This window comes from Sparus aurata, chromosome 6 (genome assembly GCF_900880675.1).
Source record: "Sparus aurata chromosome 6, fSpaAur1.1, whole genome shotgun sequence".
NCBI classification, from domain to species: domain Eukaryota; kingdom Metazoa; phylum Chordata; class Actinopteri; order Spariformes; family Sparidae; genus Sparus; species Sparus aurata.
Genome location: NC_044192.1, coordinates 19,661,860 through 19,675,312, shown reverse-complemented (window position 1 = coordinate 19,675,312; position 13,453 = coordinate 19,661,860). Strand labels below are relative to the sequence as shown.

Below are 13,453 nucleotides of genomic sequence, written 5' to 3'. Positions count from 1 at the left end.
GAATGTTATTGGTGCAATCTAGCGTCAATTCCCGGACACAGGTGAGCGCTTGATAAGTTCTTCAACAAATCCCAGTGGGGCGGTGCTATAAGGCTGGCGTGTGTGCCGCCCGCTCGGAATGTGCGTTTGTGATAATCAAACTCAAATGAGTCTGGAAGTGTTACAAGTGAGTCTCAGCTGTGTTGTTGCGTTTAAACTTTACCAAAGACGATACAGGTCTGACCCAGTCGACGCACTTAGAGAGGTAATTACAAAAAAAAACCAACCTTACATCATGAATAGATTTTTGTTTTGAGGCGAGTTGAAATGTTTGGTGTGTTGACGGTCCCAGCAGGCTGAAGCAGCAGTTTTACCCTGAGTTTATTTGCCATAATGTGACGCTGATGTCTTATATCAAGGCTGAGAATGTGAGATACAATTAATCATCTAAAATGATAGCATTGAATTTTCTTTAAAACAGATAGCAGCAAATATAGTGTATATAGTATATAGTGGAAAAACATCCTGATGAGCTATTAAAGTTTTGGAAAATATCACAATATTCATTATGAAGTCCACAGGCAGGCTATACTTTAGTAACAGTCAATGACATTGGTTTGTTATTAGGGAGGTTTGGGAAACAGAAACTTTCTTTCAGCAAATTTCAAATGATCAAACAGTTTCTAATGAATGAATGGCTCGTTACTTACATTGAGTAAAAGTAGCAAGACCGTTGTGTAAATATACTCTGTTGCAAGTCCTGCATTCAGACTTAACTCATGTAAATACACAGAGGTGTTATTTGCAAAAGTTGCCTCTGAAGAAAAAGTGCTTAAAATTAGGTTAATAATTTCATATTAATGTTTAGTTGATTGAGGTGGAGCTCACTTGCACCATATGTTATAGTCAAATCATGTGTTTTTTTATGTGACGTTGGATTTGGAAAAGTAACTATAGCTGTAAGTGAAGAGTACAATATTTGAGTTACCCCTCATGAGTAGTGGATCTAGGCTGTAGCTCAGTGGGTAGAGCTGGTGGACTAGTGATCGGTGGTTGCTGGTTCAAATCCCAGCTCCCCTGGGGTCGAACTGAGCTACATGCCGAAGTATCTTTGAGCAATTGCTCCTGATGTGCAGTTGGCACCTTGTGTGGCAGCCTCTGCCTCAGTTCGCCCATGGAGCTAACTGTAATTGGTCCAAGTAACCCCCCCTGAAAAAGGGGGAAGAAAACGGAACGGAGTAGTGGAATCCATGAAGTTGCACCAAATCCAAATTGGCCTCCTGGATAAAAGACAAAAAAAACACAATTTAGTCATGTATTGTCTAAAAAACATTTCTGGAGATTCGCAGCAAAACAGTGTTGCAGTGCTCCTTAACAACTGAAGTAGATGGAGACTTGTTTGAAATGAGAAAAAAAACAAAACAACAACCCCCCAAAAATATAAAATGGCTTGAGTAGCCCTGAGATTGGAAATGGAGTGGGTGCAGGAGCTCAACCGCACGTAGAGCTTGCAAATAATGTCTTTTAAAATCATTTTGGGACTTCTGGGCCTTCTGAGTCTTCTTTGAGCCTTGATAATCAAAATAATCTGCAACCGTTTATTCATAAACGATCTATAGGGATGCTTGGATATAACTAAGCAATATTTTTGAGATTTTCTCAAAGAAATAGCCTTTTTTTGAAAGCTTTCCTCATAGAGCCTGCGTTATTCAGCCAGCTGTCTGTTCCTAACTCTTACGATCTTGCAAGCTTCATTAAACAAACCTGATGTGATATTTTGGACGAGATAAACAACTTTATCATCTGGACTTGAAAGAACAGATGGGAGTGAGGATGCTTCACAGGAACCTGCTGCAGGCTGCTTGGCTGTGTTGCCTGTCGGCTGTTGTGGTGAACAGCTGTCCAGATGTTTGCAGTAAGTGTTCTGGCCCAGCTAGTGACCAATGTGAAGGGTGCAGAGTGGGATGGACACTCCACAACAACACCTGTGTAGGTACTGTATACAGAGCTTTGTGAGTCTTGAAATCATCACATGTAGCATAAGACGAGCAGACTCATGATGCAAGTCTATGTTTGTTTTAGATATCGATGAGTGTGGTACTGAGCTGGGTATCTGTCCTGCAAACAGATACTGCTTCAATACAAAAGGGTCGTTTGAGTGCAGAGGTAAGTTGTTTAGCATGATGTGAAAAACACAGTATGTCACCTACTTGGATAATACACAAATGCCTCTTCAGGGGAAAATCTAACTGAAATGTGCTTTTACAAGCTCTCAAGTCCCCAATGAAATAACATGTTAAAACTGAAGGTGTATAGGGGCTTTGGTTTCAGGTGGTTCAGTTAAGATAAACCAAATATAAACAAACAAAATGAAACCTCCAGGCGTCCGGCTATTTGTGAGTCAAGTAATACTTTCACAAATAAGGACGGTTCTGATGCAGGCAGCCGAGTTGACTGCTGACTTTTGTGGTCACTCAGCTTGGCTGAAGAATAAACACAATATCCCTCAACTAGAATGAAACAGGGCTGCAAAGAAATCTCAATAGGGGCCTAAACATACCAGAATTTCTGCCTGGCAATCTTTCGGGATGAGGTCTACAGTGTGTCAGGGACATATTCAGAAAGTGAGTGAGTCCAACATGTATGCCATTCTCCACCTCTCATAAACCTTCACAAAAGGCGGTTGTCACCCGCTGGTTGGCTGGGAGGGGAGTGCCCCAAGTTTATTCCACTCATTAATTAGGAGTCGGTCTCCCCATCCTGCACACAGGTGATCTGAATCCACTGCAGTCAGTCCAGAGAGATGTTGAAATTCAGCCCAAAACAAAAAGCAAGACTTACTCAATGAGACTGCTACATCCCTACTCTTTGGACTCCCTGTCTGATCTAATTGGATTGCTTTTATGGATTGTTTGTCTCTCATGTGCAGCATTTACAGCACCCGAGAATGCAGTTCAGTCTCTTAATGAAGAAACTAAATGGTCACTCTATCCCCAGACTGCGACCCAGCCTGTGTGGGCTGTATGGGTAGTGGACCAGCTCGCTGCAGGAAATGTGCCACTGGGTACACACTGACGGGACACAAGTGTTTGGGTAACGGCACCAAAGAGATTATTTGTATTTTATTGCCATGCATTCATCACACGTGTCTGAGGAGCAGTGATAATCGACACGCCTGTGATGAGAATACATCCTGTGCCTGTCTTCTCTTCACTCAGATATAGATGAATGTAGTGACAGAGTACTTGCCTGTCACGGTCTGGATGAGATCTGCATCAACACAGAGGGCTCGTTCCGCTGCGACTGTGCCAAAGGATTCATACGAAGCAACGGTGTGTGTACGAAGAAGAAGCCACCCAGTGAGTCTCATCACACACACACACACACACACACACACACACACACACACACACACACAGAAGGATCACAGTCACGTGGACAGCCCCCTCACTGCAGACCCTAACGTCTGTCTCTCTGTACAGGTGTTCAGGAGAAAGGTTTGTTCGAAGATATCCAGGATGATGAGGTGGAGGTCCTGCAGCAAATGTTCTTCGGGGTGGTGCTCTGTGCTCTGGCCACGCTGGCTGCTAAGGGAGATATGGTCTACACGTCGGTTTTCATGGGAGCGGTGGCGGCCATGGCAGGGTACTGGCTCTCTGACAGGGGCGACCGCTTGTTAGACAGCTTCATGAAGGGACGTTAAAACTCTGCTACAAATAAGATTTGAACCCTTCATATGGCAGATCCATGGCTCAACAAGGCCTCATACAAATGCTGTTCAGACAAAGCAGGTACATCTTGAGCATTCACCTGTATTATTTACAATACAAATGATTGATATGAGAATACTGTGAAATATGTCGATGAATGTCCTGAAGTGAACTGAATATGAATCATCTTCATTGGGAATCATTTGTTTTGTTATTTTTATTTTTATTTTTCAAAGAAATTACTTTGTTCTGGCATTTGGAGCCACAAACATACAATGTTACCAATTGTAGTTTTATGATTTATGACTAGCTCAAATGTAGATATGTGTATAAACCATGTATTAGATTTGCGATCAGTAACACTGTTTGCAGTCTGTTGTAGCATGTACACTGTAGCATGTACTATAGAAACATTCGTAATGCCCCTTTTCTCCATTTTCACATTTATATGTATGTCCTCTGAGTGAAGGACACAAATTTTACACTGTTAAAATAAATGTTTACTCTGTCATTATTTTGACTGGAAAATATCAGTTGCGATAAACCTGAAAGGAACGAAAACAGAAGGTTGCAGATATTGAAATGTATGCGGTATGATAGGCATAGCATACGATATCTTCAAGCCACTAGATTTCTGCTGTTAATTGTACAATTTGTTGTTATCAGTTAAGTAATAAAACATTATTACATGAAATTTAGCACTTTTGATGCGTTTAGAAAAGTTTTTCTAGTATAAAAATGACACATTTAAGAGGAATTAAACACACACAAAGTGGAACTTAAGTGATGAAGTCGGGAATAGTTTTTTGAATAAGTACAAAGTTAACTAAAATAACCACATAGTATTATTGCTACTACTAATTGCTGTACAAAGTACAGATCTGGTTTACTGTACATATTATGTAGTGTCCTTTTTGCACGATGCCACGGTATCACGGTATCAATGTGTTTTCAACCTGCATGTTGTGGCTGTTTCTGTTTCTTTCTAAGAAACCTTAAGACCTATCTCTTTTAGACTGTTTTTTATTTAAAGTGACATTAAGTAGAAATTGGTAGATTGTGTGATCTGGTGCCCTCCACAGTTTCTGAGTGCAACACCACTGTAGTAAATACAAATCCCAGTTCTGTGAGAATTTGCTAGATGCAATGTAGGTGCTGACTACAAACAAAACTCACGACGTCATAACAATTTTATGAGTTGATAACTTGTATGTTGAAGTAAACATGTATGTAACGCTGTGATTCTACCCTCTCACTGAAGTTACATAGAGCAGAAACAAGTGACAGAAACACCATTCACCCTGTTACAAGACACTGTACCACCAACATGATTTCAAAGCTGTTATTTTAAGGTAGAAGTTACCTTGTCTTGTTTTGTCATTGGTTTTTAATACTTTTTAAATCCATTTTGCCACAGTTTGGCAAAAAGGACCCAAACGCAAGACGAACAACAAGGATGACATGGGGAACACTGGCAAGGCAGGTAAAACAAGAAGGGAATACATGATCGATGAAGAGACATGGAGACACAGACAAACTGACAGAGAGGGGAAAAACAGATTTCAAAAAAGGCAGTAGAAAACTCAAAGACAGGAAGTGTAAAACAGAATGCATGACACATGGAGAGGATAAAACCTACAAAACAAAACAGGAAACAACTAAATTCAATCTCGAAACATGACACATTGTCTTCATTTAGTTTGTATATGTTGTTTTTTTATTTATACTTTGTTCTATGTATTTGAACACTTTACTCTTTTGTGAGTCTTGGAAAATTGTACTTATCGCTGTCGTCTTTTCCCCTTTTCTTTAGCTCTGTGAAGCACACTGGGCTGCATGTATGAAAGGCGTCGAATAAAGTTTATTGAATTGTTTTAGTACCAGAAAACAATGGATTTGAAATCGGAGTATAAAATCACAAAAAGAGACAGAAAGAAAGTCACCTTTATTTGATGGATATAAACAAGCTGGCCAACACTCAATAGTAATATTCTGATACAGCACATACAATAGCAAACTGGGGCACTGAGGACAGCCTCCTAGGATTAAAAAACAAAAAACAGTACAGAGTATCCATGCTTCATTCAAAACTTTGACTCAGTCTCGCTTTTTTTTTCTCTCTAGGGACTTCCTCTGATAAAGTTTTTTTAAATAGATTTTTCTCTTATGCATTCATAACACACACGCAGACATACTGACACACAAACAAACCCACACCCAGAAAAGCAGCTATGCACACGCACACACACGCGCGCGCGCACACACACACACTCATCTCTCTTTTCTGAATACGTTTACACAGGCAACCCCAAAAACATGCTGCACTCTCACAAAACTGCACAGGCTGTCTACTAATGGGACACAGTAAGTGAGACACACATCACTCTCAAACACAACATCACACCGTCACGATGCAGATGCAATTAATGAGTGAGGAATGATGCATCATGGGAGATTTTAGCTCACGTTCACACAAGTAATCATTCAGCATGCTGGACACTCACATTTAACTTGTTCCTAGGTTTTTACTGTACAGCTCAAAACATTTACTTATACAAATAGTACAGTCTCAAACTGGCATTTTCAATAAGCTCAAACAATAGAAAAAATAAAGCTCAAACTTAAATAGATAAATAAATAAAAAGAATAATAAAAAAGTAAACAATAGTTTGTTCTGTCAAACAAAAATGTTTCTGGCATTGGTCACAGTGATTTGTTTTAAAGTTTTCAGCAACGTACGATAAAAGAAAAAACAACCTGTAGACGACAACAAAGTGAAAATGTATGACAGGCTTTTCGTATTGTTTCTTGAAGGCCTTTTAAAAAATGACTGGTGAATCTACAGGCCTTTCAGCTCTTCCTACACGGCTGCTTCTAGGCACAGATGCAGACTTCTCGACTCACGCTGAGTGCCATGTCACTCATTCACAACCAGGATTAGTCTCCAGTCTAAGCCCAGGAAACCAGCCCCAGCCTCTTTAAGCCTCTGTGTCTCCTAAACCTTTTTTGACACAACGGTTGAGAAGTCGCTCTGCATAGAGAACAGGAGATTATCCTTACATCATCACTTTCAGTTGGCACATTATGTAAAAATCAGCATGCATGGGCACATTGAAATGTTTCATGTTTTCTACCATGTAAATCATATATATGGTATTTCATGGTAGGAGAACCCCCTACTTCAAGTATTCAGTAGATAAGGACCTGAAAATGGAGGATTCATACTCCGCCCCCCTGATGGTGAAGTGAGAGGATTTTTTGCTCCTCTGTCCGTTTGCATTGTCTTCCCTTTTTTTTCTTTTTTTTTTTAGGAAAAAAAAAAATCCAAATCAAGACCTTTCTCTTTGTAAACACAAACACCAACGTTTCACACAATCTGTTGATTCTGGGTCAGTGACGGGAGCTGTAGAGGTTCACGTATGAAGCGGACAAGATGGCGCGCGGATCGCCTCGAGGTGAGGCGGATGGGGGAGATGGAGGACACATTTATATACAACACTCAACACTTGGCCATATCAGGGAGACACACAGGTACCATGAGGGAAGGGGGAGGAAGTGGGGATAGTAACAGTCTAATTCAATGTTCCACTATACTGTAATGACGTGTGTTGGTTTTTTTTCTACGTAATCAGCTGTCACGGTCACATATGTCACCACTTCTGTTTACAAGACGACGACGACGACAAACACGCGAAAGAAATGCACCCCGACAGAGTCACTCAAACCTCCACTTGGATGTTGATAGTGATAGTCCTCACTCACGAGTGCAAGTTTTCATGACCGCTGAGAGCAGCGGACAAGATCCCGTTGCTACTTTTGTGAGCTGCAAAATTCAAGACAAGTTTTTTTTTTTTTTTTTTCGAAGTTGTCGTCACGAGCAAAGTGACCTTCGACTGAATGTTTTCACATTACGAAAGGAATGTAACAATGTCATAGATAGATTTGGATATACTTCTCTGTTTCCCATAACTGCTCTAAAGCTCTTTATTTTTCTTCTGGGCTGTCCTGTGTTTCCAGACAGGGAATGTTACTTGCTGCAGCTGAGGGGGTTTCGTCTTCTCAAATCAGAGGAAAAATCACACCACTCAACGCTCTAAATAAAGACATCTCTCTCACCTCCAGGAAGTTAGAAAAATAACCATGAAGAAAAAACATATATTATCTCGTCAGTTTGAAACGATTTTCTGACCACGTATAGACACACTCTATAGATTTCTCTCTATATGTATAATATATGCATATCTATTATATATGTGTACAGTTTCATTTCATTTTTTTTTTTTTTTACGAGGCACAGGCCACCTTGTTGAGAAGGAGAAAACAAGTCACTATGTTTTGGGGGAGGTCACACAGACTACTGCTGGAAGAGGAGGAATAACAAGGGAGAGGGGAGCAGGAGCATACTGTAGGTCAGAGACTGGGCTGTCAATGGTACAAATAGACCTGCAGGGAAAACATCTACTGAACATCGCCTCCACTTCATAGTCTATAATGGTATTTATAGTAGCAGTATTCATACAGGGGAATCACCTCTGTGTGGGTCTTAAGGTGATTGTGGCTCATAAAAGCCCCGCAAGGTCAAATTGTATGTACAAAGCAGTCTTTTACAGTTGTTTGTGAAGCCCATTGTGGGATCGAGTCCCTCTACTGTAAAAGGACTAAAAGATGCTCTTGACCAGGTCTTCTGACACCATTTAGATTGAGCACCAGCAGAAGCACCATTAGTAAAAATTCCTGCAACACGGAGGAGGAGGTGCATAGGTGCATAGTCTCAGAACCTCTAAATAATCTGACCAATGAGTTTCTTCTGACCACTCTCTTGGCTGCTCTGATTGGATGTTTGGATGGTTAATTACACTTTGATTGAGGGGGAGGGGGACAAAAAAGTCATTCACTCTACGTTGACACCTGCATAGATTGATTTCTTTTTTTTTTTTTGTCTACTTAAAATGAGGTAACATGAAGAGAAACGTCAATGGCAGCCACAGCCTTAAGGCTAAAACACGCCCGAGAGGTGGAGGGCCCTGCTCATGCAGCCAAGGAAACCCCTCGATGCTGCAGGCGAGGCTGAAGGCGGCACTATCAGTAAACTCTAAGCTCTTCCTTTTGCAAACAAGAAATGACAACAAAAAAATAACATCACTCGATTCTGGGATGTGGAACACACTATTGTGACAGCGAAAGTGACTTTTAGAAATGCTGAACATGAGTTTCTCTCGAAATGTTTGATGTGTGGGGCAAGTTTGAAGACAAGAGACGAGGTCAGTGTGTGCTACAAAGGGTAAAATAGTTAATCGGCATGAAACAACAGAAGAGACTTTGCACGCTGAGGATCATGATAGCCAGGCAGAGGGGTCAGATGTCACCAGGTGGGTCAGCAGGGCAGTGAGGATCAAGAAACCGTGACGGAGTTCGGATGGGGGAGCCAACCAGAGCCAGAGGAGTCAGTCAGGCGGGTGAAACGGACAGCAGGACAACCATGATCTCGAATCAGTCAAAGGAAGCAGGATGAGGAGCAAACACTGGGCTGGCAGACAGTCGTAACATCTCTGCTGTGAGGATCAAGAGGGCGTTGTTGGCCTGAAGAGGTGCAGCGGGCGACAGACAGGTGAGGTGACCTCTGTGTGACCTCCGGTGTACATGTCCTGATCGCATGTCCTGTCCACAATCGGCAACAAACATCTGTCTCTTTCCTTCCAGTTCAGTCTGTGATCCCATACAGGAAGTAGATGACATCTGCTCCTCTTCACACAAAGAAGAGGTCCCAGGTCACCTTCGACAGAAAATGAAGAAGAAGGCTGTGTGAGGTGCAGTTCGGAAATCTATTTGAAATGACTGAATACATTTATTTTGGGGTGATTTGATGAAATGTGTGAACTTACCTGCCCAACTGTCAGTCTCCCCACATGACCTGCGCACCTGAGTGCCCCCCTCCTCTTCCTCCAGAAAAAGAAAACAAAAGGTCCCATTGCTGAGTGTTGATTGAGTGGAGGTAATAAATGTTTGGTCGGGTAGTGTTTCAACATCATGGCTTGGCTGTGCTCCTCCAGTAGTGACTGAATCATCTGAATGTGAAAGATAACAAAATACAGAAATCCAGATGTCACACGGCTTTTCCCTTTGTTCCAAAAATACAGAAGAAACCACAGGCGACGAGGAAGAACTTAGAAAGTGGGAAAGTCTCAAGTATATCTCACCCCTCAAAACAACATTAGAGCTTTGGTTGTCACAGCAAGGATTATGCCCAAATGCCCTCGTCATCATCCTGTTTTTGACATTGTTTGGGTGTCAGCAGCAGCGAGATACATGAAAAGGAGAAAGCAGACAGAAAGTGGAGTGAATGTTGTGATCAAAACACAACAGCAGGCTATCTGATAGACAAATGAGCATGCACAAAAGTACAAGTAAGCATTAGAGAACATATTAATGTATGAAGTCGTTACAGTTCTGCTTACGCAAAGATTTTACAAGGCTGTGATTTGAATTGTGTGGATTTGCATTAAGCAGAAGTCTTTTTTTCTACAGCTGTTTTTCCCTGAGTTGGATCCTTAAGGACTGGCTGGTGTCGTATTTCTTGATGTGCAAGTTGCAAGTTTTTTCACAGTGCAAGTTTTACTTAACATTCAGATTCATTTACAACCCAGCTTTTTGTGAAAGACAATCAGTTTTCTCAGCAAATTTTGTGCTTGACTTCTAACAGAAAACAATCTGTCAGGTTTCTTCACGTAGATAATAATTACTACATGAAGAAAACATTTTTTTTATTTAAATCTGCGACCTAGCTAAGTAGTTTTAAGAACACCTGAAGAAATAAGCAAGAAACCCTTTATAGGAGACATATTCTGCTCATTTTCAAGTACATAGCTTTATTTTGGGTTGCTACTAAAACAGGTTTACATGCTTTAATGCTCTAAACACATCTTCCCATACTGGTGCTGTATTCCCCCTCTGTCTGAGACACTCTCTGTTTTAGTCCCTGTCTCTTTAAGCCCCCCTTCCCTCCTTAATACCTAGTCTGCTCTGATTGGTCAGCTCACACGTGCCTGATCCAGCACCGCTTGCAACAACAGAGCAGCTGTGCTAAATCGATTCTTATGTGCAACAAAGACACTGGGCATAAAACATGAAAAATAAGTTGTGTTAATAAGCAGTGTCAAAATTGAGTAAAAATAACAACAAGAATGACATGGCAGACATCTAACCTGGTCTGGGGCAGGGCGGTGACCAGCATGTGGGGGTCCGCGGGCCGGCCCTCCACGATGATGGGGCGACGGGTGGCGTGGATGTTGGGCGTGGTGCGGGTGCTGTGGGTGTTGTGGGTGTTGCGGGTGCTGAGGGTGCTGAGGGTGCTGAGGGTGTTGAGGGTGTTGAGGATGCTGGGGGTGTGGATGTTGGGGGTGGGGTCCTTGCTGTGGAGGGCCGTGTGGGTGCTGAGGGTGAGGGTGCTGCGGAGGGGGATGTCCGTGTGGGTGCTGTGGCTGTGGGGGATGCTGCGGGTGCTGTTGGTGAGTGTGTTGGGGCTGTGGGGGGCGTGGGTGCTGTTGGTGCTGGGGAGGTGGCTGGGGGTGCTGAGGGTGCTGCTGGGGGTGCTGTGGGTGAGGAGGGTGAGGGTACTGGGGTTGCGGCTGTTGCGGGTGCGGGTGCTGTGGTGGGGGCTGCGGGTGCTGTTGGTGCTGTTGGTGCTGTGGGTGTTGCGGATGTACGCCGTGTGGATATGGAGTCTGCTGGGTGTGGGGAGCGTGCGGGTACTGGGGCTGGGCCTGGGGCTGGGCGTGGGGGGGCTGAGGCTGGGGGTGGTGAGGACCGTGTGGGTGATATTGCTCATCTTCATAGTTGTCAGCTATCAGCTTCATTCTGCTTTGTGTCTGTAGGAAGAGGGAAGTGGTCAGTGTTTGGAGCTCTGCAGCTGTTAAAAAGAACATTATTCCCTCAGAATGAGCATCAAATGAGTATGAGTGGACACATTTTCAGTGTATGTTGGTGAACATAAAACACAGAAACACTCCACAGCGTAACACAATCTAGAACAATAACCATGCAACCAACACTGTTGCTCATAAAGTTGTTTTCTCTCTCAAACTTCTGTCTTATTTCAGAATGTGTCAGCTGTTAACAGCGAGACATCGAGGTTGGTAATGTTTTCACCTTTCGGATTTGTGTGTGTGTCTGTGTGTGTGTGTGTGTGTGACAGATTTTAAAACCATAACGCAACCCTGCAAGATGCAGTCATGAAACTTTCCAAGTGTGTCGTTGAGATCATGAGAGTAAAACTAGACACCAGCCACAATGTCAAATTATACACTTGTATGGTGCAATGAAACACCTGACGTAAGAGAAGTGACTCTGGTGAAATAGGGGCACTGTAGTATGTGTCATTTCTTATATTTCAATGGCGAATCTGGGGAAATGGTGATGTCTGTTGGGACCCATGGTGAAAATCCCCAGGGGACCCTTCCAGCTGGCATGCATCACCATTGTGTGAAAAATGTACGAAAATAAAACTCTTTTTTTTTCCTAAATTAATAATGAAACAACTTCAGCATTTCCCCATTGCAATTAACTAAAACAAAACAACCCACCAGTGGTTGTCAAAACATAAGCAGTGATTTAGAGGCAGCAGCAGTCTATGGTATTGTGCCTTTATGGGAGGTTTTGAAGGGTGTTTATAGTTGTCACTGCAACATATTCCAGTATAAGTGGCCAGTGGGGGCCCCTTTTGTTGTGTTGGTATTACCAGTATTATGAATGACTAAATCGGACACAGTTCAGTTTCCCCAGATTCATTTCTCACATGTCATGTGTTCCGTTGCACCATACACACCGATTTGGTGCCACAGCTTGTGTGATCCCATCGCAAGTTGGTCTCTAGTTCATCTCTAGTCATTTTTTAAGGTTGTTGTGATTTTGTTAATTAAATGCACCATTACAGGAAAACTTCAAAATACTATGAAGTTGGGTCACTCAAGACAAAAGATACAGTATACAGGCAGTAATGGGAAATCATGGGAACTGTTGTGTTCGTCATCAAGACCACCACTGCTGATGAAAATCTACATGACTCAGGCAGAAGCGTTCACGAGCCTGGTCATTTACTAAAGTGTTGTTCATGTTAAGCATCGTCACATCAGACAACTTCCTTCCCAAAAGAAAGAGTACAATTACGGATTTCTCTCAGTTTGAACACTGTTAAGTATAATGTAAATACGAAGCGTCTAACTTTTTTTGACATTCATTTAAAGCAGAAATTAAACATACTGTATCTTTATATTTACATTATAAATCTAATATCATCAACTTCATATTTATGCCAAAGTGCCTGGTTCCATAGCTACAAACCTGAGACTTTTGATTCAAGAGAGACTCAAGTAAAAAAAAAAATAGACTTGAGACTTCACTTGATTTACTTACTTGAGACTTGACTCCTTGAAGACCTGACATGACTTGAGGCTTGAAAGCAAAAACATTTAAGACTCAAGTTTTGAGCTGGTAAACACACCTTGAACACTGCATTGTTAGGCCTATGCACTGAATGGATCTGACCTGAGCTATGCAAATGAACAGAGCTTTGATAGGAACGTATCAAAGCTGATGTGAAATGTCATGTTCATGGCGACAACAGAGTTGCAACCGACTTGCAACTTGCTCATGAAAACTTGTAACTTGACTTGAACCTGTTGTGGAATGACTGAAGACTTGACTTGCACAAAAAAAAAAAAATAATAACAACAACCTCTGACTCATTCTGTAAACTGAGATGCTGCATT

The 13,453-nt window shown here is 42.1% G+C and overlaps 2 protein-coding genes across 14 annotated transcripts in view; one reads left to right on the top strand and one right to left on the bottom strand.

Moving 5' to 3' along the window:
- The first annotated feature begins 78 nt into the window (after window positions 1-78).
- Window positions 79-4,927, top strand: LOC115582728 (cysteine-rich with EGF-like domain protein 1). 3 transcript variants are annotated; one of them, XM_030418886.1, is made up of 6 exons: window positions 79-244; window positions 1,796-1,972; window positions 2,062-2,145; window positions 2,977-3,072; window positions 3,198-3,338; window positions 3,462-4,927. In XM_030418886.1, the coding sequence occupies exons 2-6, from the start codon at window positions 1,801-1,803 to the stop codon at window positions 3,680-3,682; spliced, it is 714 nt and encodes a 237-aa protein (XP_030274746.1). In that variant the 5' UTR covers window positions 79-244; window positions 1,796-1,800; the 3' UTR covers window positions 3,683-4,927. The 3 variants fall into 3 exon arrangements, with proteins under 3 accessions (XP_030274746.1, XP_030274745.1, XP_030274747.1); XM_030418885.1 differs by having other exon boundaries at window positions 82-244; window positions 1,801-1,972; XM_030418887.1 differs by lacking the exons at window positions 79-244; window positions 1,796-1,972 and having other exon boundaries at window positions 2,909-3,072.
- Window positions 4,928-9,612: 4,685 nt separating this feature from the next.
- Window positions 9,613-13,453, bottom strand: part of erc2 (ELKS/RAB6-interacting/CAST family member 2) — a 42,266-nt gene continuing 38,425 nt past the window's right edge. For 7 of the 11 annotated variants that reach the window (XM_030418869.1, XM_030418877.1, XM_030418874.1 and 4 more), the window contains 4 exons: window positions 13,098-13,136; window positions 10,892-11,554; window positions 9,887-9,954; window positions 9,613-9,754 (listed from right to left, as the gene is read on the bottom strand). In XM_030418869.1, coding sequence (XP_030274729.1) covers window positions 9,928-9,954; window positions 10,892-11,554; window positions 13,098-13,136 — 729 coding nt within the window. In that variant the 3' untranslated portion in view covers window positions 9,613-9,754; window positions 9,887-9,927. The remainder of the gene's footprint in view (window positions 9,755-9,886; window positions 9,955-10,891; window positions 11,555-13,097; window positions 13,137-13,453) is intronic. The other 4 variants (XM_030418875.1, XM_030418876.1, XM_030418879.1 and 1 more) reach the window with 1 other exon arrangement.